Raw genomic sequence first — 26,623 nt, 5'->3', positions numbered from 1 at the left:
TAGTGGTAGATCTCACAGCTAGGAGACCAGGGTTCGATTCCGCCCTGGGAATCGTGTGTGGAGTTTGCATGTTCTCCCCGTGAGTGTGAATGGTTGTTTGTCTATATGTGCCCTGTGATTGACTGGCCACCAGCCCAGGGTGTACCCCGCCTCTCGCCCAAAGACAGCTGGGATAGGCTCCAGCACCCCCTGCAACCCTTGTGAGGAAAAAGCGATAGAAAATGAATGAATGAATGAATGGTTGACAATTTGTAATGGAAATAATCTAAATGGGAATCAATCAAAGGTCGAAGAAGAACAGGATTTGAGTGACTGTATTTGATCCCATTTCCCTGTTCTTCGGTTCTTTTCTCTCGTGATGCACCTGAAAGTGACAGCCCTTCTCATTAACTTTAATTAGAGCGTGGCAAGTGCTCGTACGTAGGCTGTGTTTTTTGTCCCAGGAAAAGGAATACCACCCCCACAGACACATAGACCCCCGTCCTTCATCACCAGTGAAGGTCTAATCTTATCTGCGGCTGGTGCATGCCTCTTCATTAATCACTCCCCAGGTCCAATCCAATGGTGACTGATGGCTGACGCGGCCTTGTCCGGATCATCCCTCAGGTGCAGAGAGGCGCTGTTGGAAAAAAAAAAAAAAAGTGGGGTATAGATCTTGAAGGCATCTGTGCATGTGTAAACAAAAGGTGTGCCATGAAGATTTTTTTTATATTATATGTTTTGACATGAAATCCAGACATTCAAATGGGTGCCAGCAGGAAGCTTTAACAGCCGATAGGACGACTGGGATAGTTTGCTCTTGTAGCGGCAGGATATAAATGGTCCAAAAGATGGAACAAATCAACCTTAGGTAGCCCCCGCCAATCCATAGTAATCAGTGGGACTGCATTGAGCTCTCTGCTTCATGGACCAGCACCAATCAGCAGCGCAAACACACATCTGTCATCTCCAGCCCTGATGGAGGCAGGCAGTGTGAGTGAAGTGTGGTAATTACATGTGAAGGGTGGCAAGGGGCGGTTTTTGTGTCATACTCACCTTTTTTTTTTTTTTTTTTACATTGGTCGGTCAACCTAACAAAACTATAGCGCAGCATAGCGCACCATATAGAGCACCATACAACCAGCACCATATAATCTATACTGTGTATCCACACATTTACGTGTTCAATATTCATGACCCTGAAAATTCAGATTTTTTGTTGTCAAAAAATATTTTTGATGCAAACCCTTATGGAAAAAAAAATATTGCAGTATATTGGCAAATATAATGCACTGTATTAGGAAATATATTTCCATATATGGGATCTTATGTTTATATTTTCCAATATATTGAAATATATGCATAGATCATATATGTGTATATATTGATACATGTAAAAAATATCTTTTGATCAAGACCAAAAAAGGACTATATTTTTACATATATAAAATTTCATATAATTTGGGATATATAAACTCATATATTATATATTTGGATTTAATATATTTCAATATATTGAAAGCGGCAATCATTTGTATATTCTGCAATATATTGCCATATATTACATGAATATATAATAGATTGGATAATATATGTACAAAAATCTATTATTCCATGTATTTATAATATATAATGTATTGGAAAATATAATGAAAAAATAATATATTATAATATAATACAATATATTTAAAGTAATATATTGATAAATATATTTTCTTTTCGTAAGGGAAAAAATTCATTTACTGTAGGTTGATAATAGTATCTACATACTGTATAATATGTTATGATAAAGTATAAAGTCTATTGCTTCTTTTTAGCTTTCCTTCCTGGTTGCTATCCGATAAATCATCAATGATCAGAAATGTTTTCAAACTGTATTAAGAAATAAAAGCAATATATTTTATTTGATTACAGCACTGGACTCTTATCAACATGGAGGAAGATCGAGGAAAGAGCCCAGAAGGAAAGTAAAAAGAGCATATAAGGCAGGTGCCACGCCCTTCAAGAAAGATAAAGTGAAAGTTAAGTTTGTGTAAGAGAGATAGAGAAAGAAAAATGCACATGATGTGTGTTAGCGTCTTGTCCCAGTGTTACATGAATCGTATCTAAGTGTTGTGCTGATTGTGCTATGTGAGTGTCAAGAAGGCCTTCTATGGCGGCATTTGATGAAAATGCACTGACCTATTAGAAGGATATATTCACATATATATAAACACACATGTATATGATATATACGTATATATATGCTCCAAATTATGTCATAGTGTAGAGGTTTGGATATGTTTAAAGACAAAGTATTAGAATGGAATGATTAGCTTGGTTTGTTGCTTTAGTAATACAGTCATCCCTCGTTTATCGCGGTTAATTGTTTGCAGACCTGACCACGATTCCACGAAGTGAATTCCGTGAAATTGTGTTTTTTTTGTAAGAATATAGAAAACCTTTCTGACCTAAATACAATTTTTGCCATTATTAGAGCCCTGTAGACAAGAAATAATACTACACTTTTTTTTTTCGTTTATGACACACAAGAAATGTTCATCGCTTCAATCCTAGCTTGCTACCAAGCTCACCAACCAGCTAACGAAAGAGTGTGAAATGGAGTAGGAAAGAAGGACAAAGTAACAAGCCAAAAAGGTACCACTTCCACACCGAATTTGAGATTTTTTTGGAGAACCCCATGCAGTGTGAAGGTAATGTCGTGCCATGTGTCATTAATGTAACATTACTGACATCTAGTGGCCAGAATACTACATATAACTTGTCTTTCAATATTTTTTTGACTAATAATAGGCCATATTCAGCCACGAAACAGTGATCAATTGTTAATTAATTTTTGAAAAACAACGAAAAAACACATTATTATATTGCATTTTGTATATTATTGATGGTTTGTGTAATTGTGATGGTATAGTTGTGTTATTATGATGTGGGCTCAGTTGCTTAAGTGTCCACTGAAGGCCCAGCTCGGAACCAAAATGAAGGTAATGCTGGTCAGCAAGGTTGTCGGGCTAAACTGTGATACAAATTAATATGTTCTATCGTGAATGCTAATGCAATACCGTCAGAGTGCATACCTGCACAACATCCAGTATTTTGCACAAGCATGTAGCATGTGCGTTATTTCTTGCTGATGGCAGCTCCACTGCACAAAATGAGAAGCGAGGACAGAGCAGCTTCACCCTAAAGGACATGAATAATGAGCCATTTGGCAAAAGAGGCACCGCTTCTCCCAAATGTTTCAAAATGTGACCGCTATATTTGTGATTCATAGCGCAGATGACTTTTAAAATCTTCTAGCAGAGAGGAAGGCGGGAAAAAAAACACAGTGCTGTGGAACAGTGATGTCTGGAGGTTGTTTGGGCATCACAATGAGGGTTTTAGTTTGTTTTTGACGTAATTGATGCTTCGCCTATGTGGTGGCAGCCCCGCCATTGTTTATTTATGCTAATGACTGCGATGACCTCTTTGGTCCACAATCTAGCTGGGAAATGGCAGCCGCTGCTGCGGGGTGGGGGGGCTATTGCCTTCAGTCCAATGCCTTCGTTTTCCACACAGGTTGGGATGAACTGAAAAAAAAAACACAAAACAAAACAGTAAATAAATGATTCTAATAATAAAAGGTGCTGCCGTGGTTGGTGCTGAAAAGAAACCCAGTTTCAATTTTTTATGCTGATTAGCAAATATTGTCCTGGCAATCAACATGGTTGATTTGACGCAATTACAATAATAACACACAAGAAACCAGCACGCTATAGCGGCGTCATGGTTTCACTTTTGCAAATAACAGCGGCCCGCTAATGGCTATTGAACAACTGTCTCCTGCTGCAACGCTGGATTTGATTTTTATTGATACCCTAACCTAAATGCCACATTTTGACCTCATCAACCGCACGTTAACGAACATCGATTTATACGTTTGCTGGATTTTTAAAATTAAATATTACCGATGAGAGCGTGCCGTTGTTCTCACATCAACTACTGTATATCAGAACTAGAGAAACTGGATCATATTTATTCATATTCATCTGCACTGTACAGACTGACCTTGAAACTGAAACCAAGGAAATGCAACAAAACGGAGAGCATACAAGCGTATGCAAGAGTCAAATTGCAGGTTGAGTACTAAAAATGTGTACATGTTGGTAGGTCTGCATTATATTTTAATGCAAAAGAAAACAATGTGAGGCATCGGCTCACTGAGAATCTGAATGATTGACTCCACAAAAGCTTGTGCTTTTTTTTTGTAGGATGCCACCACAAAAGGCGTACTTGTTAGGACAAGGAGGAAAACTGTGATGATAACCATAGAACGACAGCTATGTTGACTGTAAAAGGAATAAAAGAGGAAGACAAATGTCAACAATGTTAAAGGTGAGTAAACTGAATAAAGTTTTACTACAGTAAACCTCGGATATATCGGATTCAATTGTTCCCACTGGTTTTGTCCGATATAAGCGAAATCCGTTATATGCGTATACCGGAAAATGTCCGTTTTACGTATATATCGGATTTATATCCGGTATATGCGTAAATCAGATTTTATCCGTTGTAAAAAGGCACTTCCTTGACTATGTTTCCAATGTACCTGGACTCGCAGGCAACGCTGCAAAAGCTGCAAATGACGTCGTATAGCGGCCTGTCACGATTCGGCGAATCGGAGCGCCACGATGCGGCCATCCGATATATGCGAAGGAAATTTAATGGAAATGCATTGGAACGGGACTGGAGATTTTGTCCGAAATAGGCGAAATCCGTTATAAAAAATCTGATATATGCAATGAATTTTTATTGGAAATGCATTACAGAAAAATTGGTTCTTTTTTATCTGTCCGTTGTGAGCAAATTACCGATATATCTGAGTCCGATATATCCGAGGTTTACTGTATACAGCAGTTAACGTTTTTTTTTTTTTTTTTACACTGGTTAGATGGTGTGTTGATAACCATAAAACAGGAAATGGAAGAGCATACAACAACAGAAAAGGTATTGCTCTTCAAGCAAGCACCCTTAAGATACCCCTTCATTTTCAGGGGTGAGTCATTTTACTTCAGTTTTATTGAGTTGCTAGAACAAGAGTAACTAAACGTATACTGCAAAGTGTACATTTAGTGTACAGTGTCTGCGCCTGTCACCAAAATGAAAGGTGAATGTCCCGTTTTTGGTATATTTTGTACTGTTTTGCAGTTAACTTCTTATTACACTGGATATGACAATGTGCGGTTATAACCATAGAACTACCACTCACTTGCGGTTACTCTCAAGGCTACTATAAAAAGGTCATCTTCCTAGGTGTCGGCGAGTTTTTTCTCTCCAACTTGTACTTTTCAAACTCAACAGGAAATGAGCGTGTTGTCGGGATAGAAGAAGTAGTACAAAGCCGATCCCCCAAGGTGGATTATTGCTAAAAAAAAACATCTTTGTGCAAATGTCAGTCATGTAGGGCCACAGTACTTTCTTTCAGTGTGAGCAGATAGGTCTGACTGTGAGTTTTTTGTTCCCCCTTCCCAGGAGAGTGGCGTACATGCTCAGTGGAGAGCGCTCTGGCCGTACCCTCCTTGGAACATATCGATCAGGAATGGCTATTGGCATTAGTCCTCTGAATAAACACTGTTCTACTGACTCATATTCCCCACTGGGCCACTCAATGGACAGAAAAAATCCTTAACAGCAGGTTTTCTTTTTTTTTTTTTTTCCCAGCTCAGCGACAGCAAGCTTAATGGCACCGCAGGAAAAAAGGAACAGGAAATGTCACATTTTGTTAAAAGACTTCTTTCTTCTCTACATTTTTTTCTGCAAAAGAAAACAATGTGAGGCATCGGCTCACTGAGAATCTGAATGATTGACTCCACAAAAGCTTGTGCTTTTTTTTTTTGTAGGATGCCACCACAAAGGTGTACTTGTTAGGACAAGGAGGAAAAACTGTGATGATAACCATAGAACGACGGCTATGTTGACCGTAAAAGGAATAAAAGAGGAAGACAAATGTCAACAATGTTAAAGGTGAGTAAACTGAATAAAGTTTTACTATACAGCAATTAACGTTGTTTTAATTATTTTTTTTTTACACAGGTTAGATGGTGTGATGATAACCATAAAACAGGAAATGGAAGAGCCTACAACAACAGAAAAGCACCCTTAAGATACCCCTTCATTATCAGGTGTCTTCAAAGGGTGAGTCATTTTACTTTAGTTTTATTGAGTTGCTAGAACAAGAGTAACTAAATGTACACTGCAAAGTGTACATTTAGTTAATATTAGGCATATTTTGTACTGTTTTGCAGTTAACTTCTTATGACACTGGATATGACAATGTGCGATTATAACCATAGAACAGGAAGTTTAATTTACTGCAACATGGGGCCGAATCTAGTTATCTAAACATCAACAAACTGATTATTAGTAATGCAAATAGCCGCTGTATAAGAAAAGAGTTGCCGACCTATTGCGATTTCAAATGGGTTGACATGCTTGCTCGTGATTGGCTCCTGCCCGAAGAAGGAGATACCGTTTTCTTACTGACTTGTGAGTGGCACAGTATTTAAATAATTTAGTAGTTTTCATTCATTTTCTACCGAGGGACGCAGGGGTGCTGGAGCCTATCCCAGCTGTCTTCGGGCAAGAGGCGGGGTACACCCTGGACTGGTCGCCAGCCAATCACAGGGCACATATAGACAAACAACCATTCACACTCACATTCATACCTATGGACAATTTGGAGTCGGATTTTGGAATGTGGGAGGAAACCGGAGTACCCGGAGAAAACCCACGCATGCACGGGGAGAACATGCAAACTCCACACAGAGATGGCCGAGGGTGGAATTGAACCCTGGTCACCTAGCTGTGAGGTCTGTGCGCTAACCACTTCTCCACCATGCAGCCCTCGGTGTTAAATAATTCATTCATTCATTCATTTTCTACCGCTTTTTCCTCACGAGGGTCGTGGTGGTGCTGGAGCCTATCCCAGCTGTCTTCAGGCGAGAGGCGGGGTACACCCTGGACTGGTGGCCAGCCAATCACAGGGCACATATAGACAAACAACCATTCACACTCACATTCATACCTATGGACAATTTGGAGTCGCTAATTAACCTAGCATGTTTTTGGAATGTGGGAGGAAACCGGAGTACCCGGAGAAAACCCACGCATGCACGGGGAGAACATGCAAACTCCACACAGAGATGGCTGAGGGTGGAATTAAACTCAGGTCTCCTAGCTGTGAGGCCTGTGCGCTAACCACTCGTCCACCGTGCAGCCCCAATACTTTCAATTTATTCAATATTGAACCTAATTATTAACAGAATTATTTCTTAAGTCTGGTAGCCATTATAGAATGCAAGTAGGGGAGCAGCGTCCCTCGGTAACCCATCTTGGTCCCGAACGGGTGAGCAGTTTTTTTTATATTTTTTAGCGTGGTTAACTTATCTTTGTTTGTATGACATTTAAAAAAAGTCAAAGTGTTGCTTAAAACACAAAGCAACAAAGGTTGAAAGTCGGCGACAGATTAATTCTCTTTACATTTTTTCCCCCCATGGGAAAACGTTATTTGAAACATAGAAAAATGTGACATTTGAGTTTTTCCATGCTACAATAAAATGCTGTTTGTTGTTGTGGGACTTGTTTGATGTGGAAAAACGTGTGGATGTGGGTGTATGGAAAAAAAAAGTGTACATGAAGCTTTTTAAAGGCACATTAAAAACAACACGCTCTTTTGTTTCATGTTTCCCATGCTGCATAACGAGGAAAAAGCAGCGCTTTTAACACCGAAAAAGTCCAAACGATTGCTTTAGACCTCGGAAATCCAAACCAAAATCACTCTCGGAATGAGTTTACAAAGGCAAGTCATTTTTTCCCATATATCATTTATTTATTTAGTAATTGATTTATTTGTGTATTAATCTATTAGCTATGTATTTAATATTAAATAATGCACAGTCCTTGGTGGTGAGACGTATGATAAATGGAGGGCTGGCTCAGTGCTCCTTTGCTTTCTGTTTGTTTGGAATATAGGGCAGTACAGTTTGGGTGCTCTTATCCGACACAGTTTGCGTGCTGCTGTTTCGGAGCAGTTTTTTGCGGCAGCCGGGGTTCAGGAGGCCTTTCCTGGGTAACGTGTGCGCTCCCATCATGCTTCTCGCCGATGGGGGGACGTAAGAAGGGTCAAGGCAGTTATGGAGTAGCGAGTGCTCGGAGGAAGAACGTTTAGGGGCAATCGGCTCAGCTAGGAGGCTCTGCTCGCCATCGCTGTCGGGCGTGGCGCAGCCGCTTTTGTCGTCTCTTAGGTCTTCTTGCTCTTCATCGTCGTCGTCGTCATCGTCGCAACACAAGGCGTGGTAGAGAATTTTATCGCTGAAGCGTACCCTCTCCCTCGTCTTGTGGGAGTGTGTGGAGCTGCTCGCTTCCTCGCTGGATGAATCTGGAGTGATAATGCGAGGTCCATTCGGGATCGGGAGCCCGCCGTTCATTTGGGAGTAAACGGAGGCGGTGGCGGTGGGAGGCGGGGTCGGGGTCTGGGTGGGTATGGTCCCACGACCTGGCTGCGGCCTGGGGTAGCCCATAGCCGGTTCCACGGACACGCGGGCGCAAGCGCCGGCGGCCTCAAGGTAGCTGCAGAACTCCCAGCTGTCGGACAGCACGTCAGCGTTGAGGAAGTCCAGGCGAAAGGCTTCCCCGAGGCCACGCTCGCTGCTGGACGTGCTGCTGGCTGTCGCCACCGTCCAATCATCTTGCTCCAGGTCGAAGTCAAAGTCCGACGTCAGTTTGTCGATCTGACCCACCACCTGCGAGAGAAACAGGATAGGCGTCAAATGAAGAACGTATTTCCAGGTGGTTTCAAAGAACATGCTAAGCTAACTCAAGTTATGTTTAAAAGCTAAACTAGTTCCTGCAGTGAGAGATTATTATTTTATTATTATTAGAGATTATTAAGAATCTGTGGTGAGCAGAAAACTGTACAAATATGCTCCAGAAAATCATTTTTCTGGGAGGCTCCAACTGTTTTATGTTCTCTGCTCACGGTGCCACACTTTGAAAATCCCTGCAAAAAATAAAAAATAAATAAATAAAAACAAGAAAATCCCTGCAACGGCCAATTTGTACCACGCTTCACCCTGTCTGGCATGATTGCTCATGCACGACGGCCCAACCCAGATCGATATGATCCGTCCTTCCATCAGTTATTAATGATGACCACTGGTGTTAACATTTTGATCAAAAAGTGTAGATTTCAAGAAAAAAAACTACATCTCAGTTTTGTGATATAGGTTTAAAAAAGTGACTTTCTTGCCCTGTGATTGGCTGGCGACCAGTACAGGGTTTCCCCCGTCTTTTGCCCGAAGACAGCTGGGATAGGCTCCAGCACCCCCTCGACCCTTGTGAAGATAAGCGGTAGAAAATGAATGAATGAATGAATCCTATAACGACTGTATACCATTAATTCATTCATTTTCTACCGCTTTTCCTCATGAAGGTCAGGGGGATGCTGGAGCCTATCCCAGCTGTCTTCAGACGAAAGGCGGGGTACACCCTGGACTGGTCGCCAGCCAATCACAGGGCTGCCAAGGTGCTGCAATGCTGCCTGAGGAGCACAAGAGCCCAGAAGGGAGGCTGACGTCATTGCAGCTCCCTCAGGCAGATGCAATGCATTATGGGAAAACTTTAAAAGATTTGTATTTTTTTCCATTGTAAAGGCGGGGTACACCCTGGACTGGTCGCCAGCCAATCACAGGGCACATATAGACAAACAACCATTCACACTCACATTCATACCTATGGACAATTTGGAGTCGCCAATTAACCTAGCATGTTTTTGGAATGTGGGAGGAAACCAGAGTACCCGGAGAAAACCCACACATGCACGGGGAGAACATGCAAACTCCACACTGAGATGGCAGAGGGTGGAATTGAACCCTATTCTCCTAGTTGTGAGGTGTTCGCGCTAACCGCTCGACCGCCGTGCAGCATACCAACTTAATATTGACTCTGATGCAGCCATTTTACAGGATTTATGTGAAAAAGGGGCCATATTTTACATAGCTGACATAGCTATCTCCATCTTGCCTAGTGGAAACCCAATGCATGTTGACTTTACTAGAAGAGCTCTCCTTTGTTCACCTGCTAAGCTTATGAAGTAAAAGCATTTCATTTATTACTACCTGAGAGTTAACCTGTGCCTTTGTCATCATTGGATGTTTGATGACTTTAGAGGTCTTAAAGCTGGATTTGCACTGGTCCGCCGCATGCACACAACAAGCTTCTCCACACTTGACATTTCAGGGCCTTCAATCAGCGTTTGGCGAGCTTGACAACAATCCATCGGCAAATGAAAACACTCCGCGTTGATGTGGTCGTAAATTATGCATTCAGTAATTAAATCAAGTGTTATTGTTTGTTTTTTTACTGCAACAAAGTTTAGTGAAATCTGTTCACTTCATAATTTGAGCAGAGGTGCTGAAAAAAAAGACTGCCTTGTTTGAGGCCCATAATAACAGGCCCATATTTATTCATTCATTTTCTACCGCTTATCCTCACAAAGGTTGCGGGCGTGCTGGAGCCTATTCCAGCTGTCTTCGGGCAAAGACTGGTCGCCAGCCAATCACAGGGCACATATAGACAAACAACCATTCACACTCACATTCATACCTATGGACAATTTGGAGTCGCCAATTAACCTAGCATGTTTTTGGAATGTGGGTGGAAACCGGAGTACCCGGAGTAAACCCATGCATGCACAGTGAGAACACACTCCACACAGAGATGGCCAAAGGTGGAATCGAACTCGAACAGGCCCATATTTGTGGCATAAAACCAGACAGGTTCCAATGAGTTTTACTTTGAAATCATCCTTGTGGTATTCCCATTAACTTCCTGTCTGCATTCCTGCATCCATTGAGTAGATAAAGTAAACAGCTAGACGTGGTTTGGGTGTGACCAAATGGAGACACAAGCGTCAACAACGGTTGTCCCCACCCTGATTCGTGATTTTTGATACCATTACTGTACAAAATCAATACAATTACAAACTTGCAAACAAGATATTTGTTTTGATGTTCCCATGGAAGCATTTTCATCAGAACTGAATGATATTGACAAGCGCCGTTAGCACCTTGGCAGCAGTTCTATCTGAATTGAAAAAAACAAGATCCTGTAAGTCACTGCATGCTTGTAAACAACAATGGCGGTCCTTGAAGAGATTAGCAAGGATGTAGCAGTTTTATCAGGGCTGGACAACATCAAGATGTGACAACAAGTTTTGTAAACGACAATAGTGGACCTTGAAGAGATCAGTGTTGCTATTGCACTAGCAGCATTTTTGTCAGAACAGCATTCGATCTGGAGACTACAAGCTTGATAACACTGATACAGTACAAAGCTGTTAGTAGGCATGTTGCCTTAGCAGCAGTTTTACCAGGATAGGACAACATAAAGACAAAACTACAAGTTATAAACAAAGTTATAAACAAAAATCGTGGTTCCAGAAAAGATGTGTAAACAGAAGTTTTATCAGAACCGGACCGTAAACGTAACCACCAGCTTTAAAACAATAATGCTGGTCATTGATGAGATTAGCACTGATGTCGTGGTTTTATCAGAACTGGCAAAATTGAAGAACGTTGTCAATCGATTAAAATATTTGATCGCGATTAATCACATTTCTGGCCATAGTTAACTCACAATTAATCACAATTAATCACAGACGGAAATAAGTTTTTATCTATAATAAGTAGGTACCTCACAGCTAGGAGACTAGGGTTCAATTCCACCCTCGGCCATCTCTGTGTGAAGTTTGCATGTTCTCCCCATGCATGTGTGGGTTTTCTCCGGGTACTCCGGTTTCCTCCCACATTCCAAAAACATGCTAGGTTAATTGCCGACTCCAAATTGTCCATAGGTATGAATGTGAGTGTGAATGGTTGTTTGTCTATATGTGCCCTGTGATTGGCTGGCGACCAGTCCAGGGTGTACCTGGCCTCTCGCCCAAAGACATCTGGGATAGGCTCCAGCACCTCTGCGATCCTCGTGAGGAAAAGCGGTAGAAAATGAATGAATGAATAAGTAGGCGAAATACCTTTGTGGTAAATGATTCGATGTGCAACTAATACGATAATTACACCAAATTTTATGTAAAGGGATATCAATTTGGGACCTTTGGGTCATTATTTTAAAAAAAATATACCTCATACTTACTCCGGAATGCTGATACTATGTGGGAGTACATAACACGTCATTAACATGTTAACTTTGACAGCCCAAATTATTACATATTTACAAATACAAGAAATCATGATATGTGCGATGTTAAATCTTTTTATTTAATGATTTTGACTGATTTTTCAAGGCACACAGAATATTGCGTTCTCGGGCTATATAGACATGGTATATACCAAAAAAAAAACAGTTTGGACTACAAAGAAAATAGTGTCGATGTCGCCATAGCAGCAGTTTTTCCAGTATTGAACCAAACAGAGAAGCTATTGCGAGCTTGTAAACAACAATGGTAGTCCCCAAAGAAATTAGTATTGATGTTGCCATAGCAGTGGTTTTATCAGAACAAGGCTAAAGGACTCCAGGTTTGTTGACATTAGCGCCAATATTGCTCTAGAAGCAACTACAAGCTTGTAGACATCGGTGGAACTCAAAGGGATTACCGATTACGTTTGCATTAACGATGATGTCAGGCCTTACAAATATTAGCATGGATTTTGCCGGAATAGTCGGAATTGTGACACAGCTGTCCAATCAACGCTTTGTTTTTTCTCTGAAATCCCGAGTATTGTGAATGTCTGTGCCTCCAGCCGTCTATCCCATGCGGAGTGAAGGGTGCCTCATGGTGAAAATGTCCCCTACCGCAGTGTAGACTTGAATCGTCATTTGTTTTGTTTACTCCCAATGTTAAATTCTCGGTGTGCAGCTGGAGGCTGGAAGAAGGGGGTGTCTATTCCCCGTGGACTTTATGAAGCCATCACTCGATAAAGTTTATGAAGCATTGGCAGCATTTCCTGGTGACTGAAGAGACTTCATTTGCAACACAGTTAAGCAATATAGTAAAAGAATGGCAGTCAATCATCTTTTTATGACTTTTTTTTTTTTTTTACTTTAATGACGACAATACTCACTATTCTATATGCGGGATTTGTCATTAAAATCCAAGCAGTAAACATGCAAGAGTTCCTTTTTTTGTGTGTGTATGCCTTGTAGGGGTGTAATGGGATGCTATAATCATGGTTCAGTACATACCTCAGTTTTATCATTTAAAGGAAAACTGCACTTTGGGAGGGTGGGGGGTTCTGGCCATTATCTACAATCCTTATGTGAAACATGGACACACGTCAATCAAAATATGTACAATTTGCAACAACCATTCACACTCACATTCATACCTATGGACAATTTGGACCTAGCATGTTTTTGGAATGTGGGAGGAAACCGGAGTACCCGTAGAAAACCCACGCAGTCACGGGGAGAACATGCAAACTCCACACAGAGATGACCAAGGGTGGAATTGAACTCGGGTCTCTTAGCTGTGAGGCCTGTGTGCTAACCACTCGTCCACCGTGCAGCCCCAACAAACCAACATTCATTCATTCATTTTCTACCGCTTTTCCTCACGAGAGTCGCAGGGGTGCTGGAGCCTATCCCAGCTGTCTTCGGGCGAGAGGCAGGGTACACCCTGGACTGGTCGCCAGCCAATCACAGGGCACATATAGACAAACAACCATTCACACTCACATTCATACCTATGGACAATTTGGAGTCGCTAATTAACCTAGCATGTTTTTGGAATGTGGGAGGAAACCGGAAAAAACCCACGCATGCAGGCGTAGAACATGCATACTCCACACAGAGATGACTGAGGGTGGAATCGAACTCGGGTCTCCTAGCTGTAAAGCCTGTGCGCTAACCACTCATCCACCGTGCAGCCCCAACAATAGATATTTTAAGTAATTGTGAAGCTGTGACATTCCCAACATGTCATGGCGAGGGATCACTGAACCCCTTTCCGCCATATTGCAAAAATCGGATCAGGCATACGGTCCATGTCCCGTTACACCTTTAAGCACATGTGGTCCATTTTTTTTTTCCTTCAGCAGCCAAGAGTCAACCGTGGTCACAGCACCTGATCAACACACTGTCGGGTCATTTCGCAGCTCTCGGAGGCGCTTTAATGGAGAGGCGGCCTCGACAGGCATCAGCCAAGGGTTTATTACTCTACCTCGACACCTGTCAGAGATGATTGGGCTGTGTAATTGAGGGTCAGAATAAAAGAGGCCACTCAGAGCCTCGTCTCTGACACACCAAAGGCTTCACAGACGGCGGGCGACGGGACACTTGGACGCAAGACATTGACGGTCAGTAATGTAAAAACTCTTCACAGAGCGTGTAGAGTAGCGTTTTGGGAAATGGATTCCATGTGGTCCATCATTACAAGAGTTCTTCTCTCTAATATTCAGCTCCACCTGGTATCATGATTTATTTATCACGAGTGGGAACCTACTCACACCCGAGCAGCCCTCTGTTCGTATCATTTGGAAAAGTGCTGGAGAACATTATAGAAGGATTTAGTTCTTTTAGCTTTTTCCATTTGTGGCACTTTTTTTTTTTTTAGCTGCTAGGCCAGATTTGTTGTGGGCTGAGCTGTGCCAGTCATGTTGCAAAGCTGTGAAGCCATGCTGGGGAAAACACAGATTGACCACAGTGTGGGACCGAGCACGGTTACGGCTATGTCAACATTAACGGTACCCAAACTAGCCATCTTATTGTTGTTGTGAAATTTTTTTTTACAATGCACAGATTTGAAATACTATTGAGAAACTAGCCACATATACATGGACCCAAATATTCCAATTGCATTCGGTTTATTTGCTCAAACGGAAAGAATGTAACCTTTGTATACACCTCATTCCGAAAGAAAATTGCCAATCCGAATGAATATATAATCGGATTCAAAGGAGTGGAATATTCCTTTCCCCAATCCGATTGAGGTATCTTGTACCCGCTCAATCGGAAAGTTGTTTGTGGTGTTTTTCTTCTTCTGTTGTTTATTGGCGGTTGGCAAGCAGCTTTCGTGTGCATTAGCGCCATCTGTGGAACAGAATCTAAACCCTTCTATACGCCATTCACAAGTCCAGTTTTATTAAAAAAGAATATATCTATATAAAACATGTCCCGAGTTTAGTTATAAAATATTCTGAAGATTGAATTTGATCTTTTCCTGATTAAATTCATCCCGGGTGCGTTCTTTCAGCGCTTGCTCAGATATGACGTAACACGCAGCTCGGGACGTTCTTCAGTTTTAAAAATGGAGGCGAGCAATCGACACTGGACTGCCAAAAACAGATTTTTTTTTTTTTGATCCAAACTAAATTTCAAGACTGCACCAACGGAAAACTGGCAATACGGAGTTATTCCAACAAGTGAAAGAAAAACTCAAGGAAGTCGGTATCACGTGATGTTGGTGTTTACGTTTTACTGGGCATGCCTCATTGACTATTCTGGTTGATTATAGCGGCGCATGTAGACAAGAGATTGGAATATTCCTTTCCATGTATACCATTGTTTTCGGAATGGTCATTCGGAAAGAGAAAAACTCCTCATGTAAACTTGGCTACTGATAGTACCCCACCCAACCTACCCTCCAGTGGGGTACACACCCCACTGTTTGAGAAGCACTGCTGTAAAAAAAAAAACAGATAGTATTCTCTTGTCCAAATCAGTTTTGGAATTTCGGAATTTGTGTCAAGGTGTACCCCACCTCTTCTTCTCCCGTACTCAGATGGGATAGGCTCCAGCTTACCCCTGTGACCCAAGTGGCATAGAAAAAGGATGTGTGGATAAAAACAAATTGTTACTGAACTGATCGTGAAACTTTTGCGTGGTGGTTAAGTGTGTTATTTTGCACTACCTCAAATTGAAATGGCACTTTAATGTCTTTTCATTAAAGGGACTGTTTGCACCTGGCTAGAAATGACACCGCCGGTGCTTAGCATTAGCAAAGGCTGCTGTGCATGTGTGTGACTATAACCATAGTCATGTAATAATAAACATAAACAATATTCACATGAAGATGATTCTCAATATGTCCCAAGTTAGCGCTTAGTTTTGAATATATCGGTATTTATCGGCCAATTACACGCACTCAACGAGCATTACATATGTAAATAAATCAGATGTGAGTTGCCGGAATAAATGAAACGTAACACCCTCATGGATTGGTCTGAAATGCCGTATATATGAGTGAACTTCCAGCGGATCGTTTCATTACGAGTGGCATCGGACCATCTGTTCTCCTCCTCCACCACTCAGTTTCAGAATTGGGCCAAGAGGATTCTTCTGGAGCCGCTCGCTTGTTAATTATAAAGCATCCGGCGTCTAGCGTCGGCTTTTGTTTTGTTCCTGGGGAATGTGTTCGCCGGGGCCATTCAAACACTTCTTAAGTGTTATTATTTCCTCCTGGTGGTGTCACATGACGCGGTCCTGCACCTGCACTGGATGTGGCTTACCGTCAAAACAGCATCACGTGCACTTGGAACGCATACTGTTTGCAAATAGTTGATTCTAAAATCATTTCCTGTCATGTAAATCATCATGTGCAAAGAGGGCCGCACGGCGGTCAAGTGGTTAGCATGTTGGCCATACAGTCAGGAGATCGGGAAGCACCGTCCGTCGTGATTTATCTCGTCACCTCCTGCAAGCTCATTTATCATAGTTGACTTGTTGCCATAAACACATAGCCCACTTTCTTCAACACCTTCTCTTCCAACTGCATTTTGGGAGCGTTTGGACCGACCGCGAGGAATAAGCTGATGTCCCAGGATTCGTATTGCTCACAGGAACTACAAAATGTCCTCAGTGTTTGTTTTCCGGGGAAACACAACCACAAATTGGTGTCATAATCACGTATAAGATTTGTGTACTACAAACTGTTTAACTGAACCTTTAATTAATTCTTGGTAACAGACTAATTAAATATTTTAATTCCCACCTCAAAAGACAATTCTAAAGTAGGGATCACCGGAATATTGGAATTGGGATGCACAGAATAAATATCCAAATAGAAGACAGCAATGAATAACATGACCTGTCTTTTTCAGAATCTGACAACAATTTAATATTAAGTAACATTAATATATTAATTAGGGGCTGCACGGCGGACAAGTGGTTAGCGCGCAGGCCTCACAGCTAGAAGACCCGAGTTCAATTCCACTCTCGGCCATCTCTGTGTGGAGTTTGCATGTTCTCCCCGTGCATGCATGGGTTTTTTTCCGGGTATTCCGGTTTCCTCCCACATTCCAAAAACATGCTAGGTTAATTAGCGACTCCAAATTGTCCATAGGTATGAATGTGCATACCAGCATACTGTCTTATGCCTTTTTAATTTGTTATTTCGTACAGAGAGGGTATAACAGTTAAAGCACTGCTAGTGCCATAAGATGTCAGTGTCGCTCTACACAAAGAGCTTAAGTCCTATTGGTTTAAAAGCTATTAAAAGCAGTTTAAACATTGCTGGATATTTTTTCATGATGGCAACAGTTTGAAATTAGAACAACTTGGAAGTCAACCAGCATCATAAAACTGACTTCCCCTTTAAAGTTCCGCTATGTTGACACTCTCGGAGTGGTTACCTTTCAAATAAATGGGTTATTGTTTTCATTGAAAAGTCAATGAAAGTTTGAGGGAGATGGTTTAAAAATGCTAGAGCCCCCCCAAAAACAAACAAAAAACATATGGATTTGACCTTTTATGGCAGCTATATGATCCAATTCATAACAAATCGTTGGTGTCTTGCCAGCTATAATCTCTGAAACTGAAAAAGATGCATTTTGAGGATTGACGCTGAATCGAAACTGACGACATCGAGTCCCTGTGAAGGTGCCAGACGTCAGCTATTAAGTCTTGGCTCTGATTTAGGTCAGGTCATCTTGATTGGTCCCATGCAGATGAGCCGGGGTGGGTGGGTGCGTTGGGGGGGGCTGAGGTGTTCTTTTGAAGTGTTGACTGCAAGCTTTTGCTCTAATTATCCTGTCATGGAAGGCTTTATAAGCCCTAAACTTCATTAGGCGCACGTCTGATGCCGTTTTCATGTCGGGCCTCATAGTGTTAAACGGAGCTGTGATGCCTGTGAGGACAAGTCACTAATCAGAAGCATCATTAGGAATTTCACCACTTAATGGGCCTCATTTATCCCTTCCGGGAGCTTTAGGAAATGGTGGCCTTCTTGAGTCATTAAAGGCACCGTATTGGCGGCTCGGCAAGTTTAGAAGGTTAACACCGTTTTTCCGGAGAGGTTTTATTGTTTCAAAAATTGTCCGAAAAGGAGAAGGAAGAAGCAGATCTTATTTAATCCTATCCCTTCACCACATCCCAACAATCAATGTGTTTAAATAGAAGAATAGAGGCTCAAATCCTTTATTGAGTGACCAGGAAATAGTAAAAAAAAACACAAAAAAACTTGATAATGTCACGCTACGGAGCTCCTCAGTCAAGCTGAAATAGCCCTGAGATTAGACCAGAGTATTGTAAGGTCACATGCCAGGAGGGAAAAGGTGAACTCGCCAGTCCACACTGACTTTTTTTTTTTTTTTTTTTTTATTGGGCGAGCGCAGCCTCCTTTAACAACAGGATGTTTTCCAATAAAGCCAGCAAGGTCTAAAGTGATTGCGGTTTGTCACGGTATAAAATGTACGGGTGATTATGTGGGTAAACGGAGCAGACCTGCACTGGGAAAAGAAAAGAAAATTGCCAAATCCAATCTTTCATCCTAGTCCTTAACACTGTGGGGGAAAAATATTTAAACTTAAAGGGGAAGTGCACATTTTTTTATTTATTTTTACCCATCATTCACAATCCTTATATGAAACATGAACACATATTTCTTTCCCTTTTCTGTGCATTATGACAACAGAAAACGAGTTAATATGAGCTAGCTAACAATGCACAACATTGGGACAAACCTATTTTGACTACAAACCCCTCTAAAAAAATGTTTTATAATTTTACGCATGCACAGGGAGAACATGCAAACTCCACACAGAGATGGACGAGGGTGGAATTGAACTCAGGTCTCTTAGCTGTGAGGCCTGCATGCTAACCACTCAACCAATGTGCAACAGCGCTAGCTATTTGAAATTAGAAATAAGGAATCCTACTAACATGGTCGGCATTCTAAAAATAAAAGCCTACATGAAAACATCCCAAAAGAGGATTAGGGCTAAAATGAAAAAAAAAAAAGATGAATAAAGAAGAAGTTGCAATGTTACGAGTTAAAGCTGCTGTATGTCAGGGATAAATCGCTGCCTGGAGGGAGCTAACTTTCAAACTTACTGCATGTCCGCCCTCTTCCTGCTTTGAGAAGGTAACTCCACCCATGTTACACACATATTAGTTATGTTTCTTGTCAATGAATGATAGAGGTTTGACCAACTTTAGCTCCTAATGTTAGCTATCATTGAATGCACGGCCAACGGTAACAACATGACTGTTTTACAGACATGTACATGAATACCAGACAGTCATTAGTTTGGGGCCAAACAAACATTTTGCCTTTTTTATGCCCAGTATGTTCTTTTAAACCAGTATTGGTAGCATATATGTTCTTATAGTTCTTATATAAATTAATAAATAAACAAAAAACTAAAAGAATAAAGTAAGTGGAAGTGAACAACACTGTAGTTGGGATAGCAGTGACAATTGGGAAGTAGTAAGACTGAAGTGTGATTCATTAATTTGAGGTATTTTAAAGAATATTTTTATTTTTTTCTTTCACATATTTTTATTTTTCAATCTCACTGAAACAATACCATAACATTGGCGTTTTTATATCCATGTTAGCCTGTGATGACTAGTGTGGAGACTGTTTAGTAGGGGTGGTTTCTTTCTTTCTTTTGTACGGGACGATGTACGATAGGATGACTAATAATGAACTGGTTGCTCTTGCCACGTAGTTGGGTGCCTCAAGCTGGGTGAGGGTAGATATGGGGTTTTTATTCTTTGTAGACAAGGAATAATATATGTTTTGTTGGGATGAGGTTGGAATCTGGGTGGTTAGGGGGTGTGGCACTAGATAAGTCTTGACTTCTTCCCACTCCCTTTCGAACATGTGTACGTTTATATATACATAGTATTTTTATTTGTATTGATTTTGGTTGGTTTGTTGTGCTTTGGATATTTTTCATGTTCGAAATAAAGAAGAAAAAAAATATTATTAATATTAATAATATTTTTACTTTAAAAACCCATTTGAAGTCGCGAGGGCGTGGTAGCAAAAGTCTACCAGATTGAGTCGGTGAAGCAGTTTTCCGTATCGACATGCTTTTTATTCTGTTCTGGGAAAAGCCCGACAGTATGTGAGACATTAGTGCAGGTTGGTTAGCTGACTCGACACAGACTAGATAACGTCTATGTTTTCCAGGTCGTCACTAAAGGTCGAGCGATTTAGCAGCGTAGTAAAGCTGCTTTCATTACATGGAGGTCCGCTGAGGGTGACTGATTGTTTGCCATGCAGCCAAAGAGACACAGATAACACCGATAGTATTAATTCATTCTTTTGTGTCTCTACATGTGTGTGTGTGTGTGTGTGTGTGCTGACCTATTACATGAATTTGTTTATTTTGTTTTTTGGAGCGGTTGGTAAGTGCCGTAAAATTCCGATATTACACTCAAGGGTGTGCTTTGCTCTCATTAATGTCAATGTCGTGATGCATGACAGTCGTGAAAATAAGAAGTGAGCTAGGAAGGACACCCTTGAGTGTAATCATGCTTAAGGAATTGTAAAATAAAAGGAATAATTATGATGTCAATCTATAATGCATCTAAATATCTGTCTTTTGATATGTTGGTGTTTTTTTTGTTTTTTTTTTTCCCAGAGGGAAGGATTATGTGTAGATAGCAGAAGGTGAGATTGGCGGGAACTTTTTACGAGTGAGGGTGAAACTGCAAACACTCAGCAAAAAAAATTTTCATTAGCAGCCCCCCACCGCCCCTCCCAGCCAAAAGCCAAAAAGACAGTTCTATTTATAGACATTATCCAAGGCTAGGGTTACCATGGAGAAGTCACTAATCCCGATTCAAGCTATGGCTTCTATGACTGTGCTGTGGACATGATACTTCCCAGAATTCCTAAAGGAAAATGTTATTCATTTATTTCATTTTTTACCGCTTTTCCTCACGAGGGTCGCAGGGGGTGCTGGAGCCTATCCCAGCTGTCTTTGGGTGAGAGGCGGAGTACACTCTGGTGTACTGATCGGCAGCCAATCACAGGGCACATATAGACAAACAACCATTCACACTCACATTCATACCTATGGACAATTTGGAGTCGCTAATTAACCTAGCATGTTTTTGGAATTTGGGAGGAAACCGGAGAAAACCCATGCATGCACGGGGAGAACATGCAAACTCCGCACAGAGATGGCTTAGGTGGAATCGAACTTGGATCTCCTAGCTGTGAGGCCTGTGTGCTAATCACTTGTCTGCCGTGCAGCCCCAACAAAACAACATTCATTCATTCGTTCATTCATTTTCTACCGCTTTTCCTCACGAGGGTCGCAGTGGGTGCTGGAGCCTATCCCAGCTGTCTTCAGGCGAGAGGCGGGATACACCCTGGACTGGTGGCCAGCCAATCACAGGGCACATACGTATAGACAAACAACCATTCACACTCACATTCATACCTATGGACAATTTGGAGTCAGCAATTAACCTAGCATGTTTTTGGAATGTGGGAGGAAACCTTAGTACCCGGCATGCACGGGGAGAACATGCAAACTCCACACAGAGATGGCCGAGGGTGGAATCGAACTCGTAGCTGTGAGGTCTGCGCGCTAACCACATGATGTAAACATGATATTCCTCAATGTAACATAGATTATTACTATTACACCTTAAGATTGAGTCTATTACCTCGGTATATTTTCAGTCTGGTAGCTTCTTATCGACGTCTTCTTGACACACACACTCACATAGCACAACTCGAGTTGCACTACGCTTACAGACCACCGCTGTGCAGCCTGGAAAATGTTATATATATTATTATTATTATTATTACACCTTGACATTGAGTCTATTAGCTCAATGCATTCTTGGCCTTCTTGACACAAACACTCACATAGCACAATCAGAGGTGTGCAACACTTAGATATGACTCATGGAAAAATACTGGGACAACGGGTGTCCACATAACAGGTGCATTTTGTCTCTTTCCCTCACATAAGCTTAACTTTCACTTTCATGAGGGGCATAGCGACTGCTATATAGTCATTTTGCTAGCTCTTCCTCATTGATGAATGAGTCCACGATGTAACCGAATATAATGGTCATTTTTTTAAATACAATTTTCCCGATACCAATGCGGTCCCAAAAAACGTGAACATTGCAACAACGATAATGCGCAACAGTCGTTTGATGAGTTTCGATGTTTTGATGCTTCATTGATCAGCATGATGTTACAATTAGCGTCATAAGTACTCCTTGCTAACAACCTCTGAGCCTACTTTAATTCCCCAACATGTCTCTGTGTCTTTTCTATCCAAGCAGCATCGAACAGTGCATATAACATGGCTAGGAAAACAGTAGCCTACCAGAGAAGCCATTCATCACCGTCCTCATCCTCCTCCTGGGAACTAAAAGCACCGAAGTCGACTATCCTAGATTAAGAGATAGAATATAATCCAATCACAAGTTAAAAAGTTTTTTTTTGGGAAAGTTTTCCCCCTTTTTCCAAAGTATTGGCTCTCTCCCCCCCAGATGAATTTGTGGCGCAAACATCTGTCGCGTCAGCTCGGATAGAAAGCAGCAAAGCGTAAAAGTGTTTTAAAATTCCAGGAGGCTGATGAAAACAAGTTTAGCAAAGTAGTTTTGTGCTGTGGAGCCGCTGCGGTTATTGCTCCCTCTCTCGCAGTAACTCATACTTGATGATGCTAATTAGCCGATATTGACGGCTACGTGTGATGACTGAGCAGCAGTTAAAGTTAATAAATAATCATCGCACCTGCTTCGATGGCGTTCGGATGGGGTTTTCGGTTTTGTTTTCATGTGTTACCTGGCAACATTCAGCTACAATTTCACACAAATCTACCCCAAAATGGACTTTCTTTTAATTGTTTTTTTTTTTTTTTTTGCTTTGGGGCTTGTTTTCATTAGGATCGCTGCTGGGCCGTGACTTTGGGATAAGAAGTCCAGGCTGAGAGAGCAGCGACTGGCCCTTCTATTAATACAGGCCAAGCAATCAATATGCCACTGGCATTTCTAGGTTTCCTCCAGGCTGCAGTGCTTATCTTAATGGGAGTGTGCTCCAATTTTCTTTTCTTGTGTGGAGCCATATATCATTGCTTACAAAAAAATATATATATAACCTGATTTTAAATGAATTGGGAGATATTGCATGTAAGAAAAAAAAAAAAGATAAACATTTTTTTTACTTTAACCCTTGCTGCTACTTAAAGGTAACAGTAGTAGTAGACCGCATGTATTGCTGCGTTATCTCATCTTTTCTTTGTGATCTGCTCTCAGTTGTGGCTGTCATAAGATGTTTTCACCACCGCTACTCCTCATGAATCACAGCATCAGTACGGGATGATGGGCTGCATATTAAAGAAGGGCGATTTGGGCTGAGACGCAGATTCATGTGGACAGATTTCTTGAAAGGATATATGAGGTGCATCAGTGAGCTCACAACACAAAGGCAATGATGCGTAGGCCCGGCGATGTGGATTCCAGGGCGTCATTTTCACATAAATGTATTTGAGAGGTTTTTAAAGGGGGCTGCATGTTGGCCTTACAGTCAGGGGATTAAGGGTTTGAATCTCTGTTTGGGCGTATCATCTATGTTTCGCATGTACTCCATGCCTGTAAACACTAGGTACAAGTACAATTCCACCAAAAAAAAAAAAAAAAACCCTGCTTACTTCTTCCAATCGGGACCAGTAAGTAGCCCGATAACTAACAAAAAAATGTATTTTATCATGTAAAGACTTTTAACAGCAGTGGTCCAAGCAAGGACCCCTGTGGGACGCCATGACTGATTTCATTCATTCATTTTCTACCGCTTTTCCTCACAAGGGGGTGCTGGAGCCTATCACAGCTGTCTTCGGGTGAGAGGCGGGGTACACTCTGGACTGGTGGCCAGCCAATCACAGGGCACATATAGACAAACAACCATTCACACTCACATTCATACCTATGGACAACCTAGCATGTTTTTGGAATGTGGGAGGAAACCGGAGTACCCAGAGAAAACCCACGCATGCACGGGGGAGAACATGCAGAGATGGCTGAGGGTGGGATTGAACCCTGGTCTCCTAGCTGTGAGGTCTGCGCGCTAACCACTAGACCGCCGTGCTGCCCACATAGTCCTTTCATTCATTCATTTTCTACCGCTTTTCCTCGCGGGGGGTGCTGGAGCCTATCCCAGCTGTCTTTGGGCGAGAGGCGGGGAGAGACTGGTGGTCAGCCAATCACAGGGCACATATAGACAAACAACCATTCACACTCACATTCATACCTATGGACAATTTGGAGTCACCAATTAACCTAGCATGTTTTTTTTTTGAATGTGGGAGGAAACCGGAGTACCCAGAGAAAACCCACGCATGCACGGGGGGAACATGCAAACTCCACACAGAGGGTGGGATTGAACCCTCGTCTCCTAGCTGTGAGGTCTGCACTAACCACTCGACCACCGTGCCGCCCTGACACAGTCCTGTTAGATATTATCTCACAGAAGGCTTTCGTGACACACACTCACACAGCACAACTAAAATGTGTGCAACACTCACAGATAAACCATGGAAAAGATAGTAAACAGATTTGTTTGTTGAGAACTTGCTATGACATCTCTTCCAAAGAGCGTGTCTGTGTGGCGGGAACTGTGAGACGCTTCACTGACACTATTTAAAAGTCATTTCATACTGACTTTTTCATACTGTAGTCGCATCACATGCTACATATGGGATTTATATCCACATACAAATGAGGCCTCAGTCGCATTTGAAAAAATTTGAATTGTGCTGTTGACACTGACATGAAAATATCACATACAGGTTACAATGAGCAAAAAAATTGGAATCGACCTGCAGTGTGACATAGCCATTGACTTTGTATGCCTTCATTCTGGGCTCGCTTGATCTTCTGCATTGGTGATAACAGTACAGCTCTTTTTTTAATACAATTTGAAAGCATTTCAAATTGTGTGATCACTGACGACTTATCGGATAGCAATGCGGTCCCATAAAGGTACCATAAAGGTAAAAAAAATGTGTACAGTGTTCCCTCGCTCCATTGCAGTTCATATTTTTTGCAGATTCACTAATTAATTGAATTTTAAAATGCAATTTTAGTGCTTTTTAAAAACAATTTTACAGTGTTAGAATTCTGTTACAGTCCAAGCATGGTCCTTTAAGAAGAATTGCATTGTGGGAAGTGGAGTGTTGTTGTCTTGTGTGTCCTGATTGGCTGTAGACCGTCTTCATGTTATGGTCATGGCTAGCTTTATGATGGCGAGCTATCAAACAGCTAGTTACTAGGTAGAGTAAGGGGATTATTACAACAAGGACACAAAAACTCCACAGCCGAATGGTGAAGATCCACAGTCAGTGAGTAAGGAGTTTCTTGTGTCCAACCAAGTAGTTTATTCATTAAAATTCAAAGCGAATTTCAACTTTGACAGCGTTTAAACAAGAATTGTGAGGAAAGTGTATAATGTGTATATTGAGGGGTTTTACAGCGTTAAAACATTGCTACTTTGCAAATTTCATTCATTGCAGGCTATTTTTGGAACCTATCCAGACATTGTACCATCACATTGGTTAAGGGTTAACTGGTTAGATTGAACCTAAAATACGTGTTTTGGCATTGCGGCACTTTTTAAAAGCTTTTAGGGAACTGACAAGAAATGTGGAAACTATCAAATTGTTCTCTCTGCAGAGGAGACGAGTCATATTGACAGGACAGACTCTCCTGCTTGTCTCTCTCTCCCAAAAACAATTTGTCATTGCTTTCTGCTGTTTCTGTATGTGACACCCTGTAGGGCGGCCGCCTCAATGAATGACAAAACCTGTCACCGTGCGTCGTTTCCACTCTCTTTGTGTGAACATCCTTGCGTCTGCAACACCTTCATCATGTATGGCAGTGGGATTGAGAGATTTTTTTTTTTTTTTTTTTAAACTCAGACCTATTTGCAAACAAAATCACCGGGAGACATTCCCCCACAAGACACCATCTGGCTGTGCCACACGTACCTGCCTCCATCATACCTCTCTCGCCATCACCCGGCTCTGCTATTTATAGACACTCTACCGTCCACCACCCCCACGCTGCATCTTGTAAAACAGCAACCGCAAAAATCTACCTGAAGAATCTGCTAGGGGCAATCCATCATCAGGGTGACAGACGTCAACGCATCTCGCCATCATTGTTTGGATAACATCTTTCAACAGTTTTTTTTTTTTTTTTGCCAGATAACGTTTGTCATCATTTGAAGTCCCATTAGGGCTATTTTTGGCTGTGCTAATGTAAGATGAGCTGTGAAACACAACATGAGGACAAAACGTCTCGTATTGGCCGATGAGCGACGATAACGTCACCAAATTTCACACCCACAGAATGTGAGGTGATGTGGGATATCAGCCGTGAACCGCAATGGGCTATCAGG

The 26,623-nt window shown here is 41.6% G+C and overlaps 2 protein-coding genes across 4 annotated transcripts in view; one reads left to right on the top strand and one right to left on the bottom strand.

Moving 5' to 3' along the window:
* Positions 1–1,782: 1,782 nt before the first annotated feature.
* insyn1 (inhibitory synaptic factor 1) overlaps positions 1,783–26,623 on the bottom strand; it is an 82,811-nt gene continuing 57,970 nt past the window's right edge. For both annotated transcript variants that reach the window (XM_058088455.1, XM_058088456.1), the window contains exon 3: positions 1,783–8,759. In XM_058088455.1, coding sequence (XP_057944438.1) covers positions 7,953–8,759 — 807 coding nt within the window. In that variant the 3' untranslated portion in view covers positions 1,783–7,952. The remainder of the gene's footprint in view (positions 8,760–26,623) is intronic.
* The window catches only part of loxl1 (lysyl oxidase-like 1), a 223,809-nt gene continuing 202,897 nt past the window's right edge, over positions 5,712–26,623 (top strand). The window contains exons 1-3 of one of the 2 annotated variants that reach the window (XM_058088442.1): positions 5,712–5,789; positions 5,859–5,982; positions 6,052–6,153. The gene's annotated coding sequence lies outside the window, so the exon portion shown is untranslated. Of the gene's footprint in view, positions 5,983–6,051; positions 6,154–26,623 lie in introns of both variants that reach the window. The other variant, XM_058088443.1, reaches the window with a different exon arrangement.

The sequence above is a fragment of the Doryrhamphus excisus genome, chromosome 12, assembly GCF_030265055.1.
Source record: "Doryrhamphus excisus isolate RoL2022-K1 chromosome 12, RoL_Dexc_1.0, whole genome shotgun sequence".
Lineage (NCBI taxonomy): Eukaryota > Metazoa > Chordata > Actinopteri > Syngnathiformes > Syngnathidae > Doryrhamphus > Doryrhamphus excisus.
This window is presented reverse-complemented; position numbering and strand designations above follow the sequence as displayed.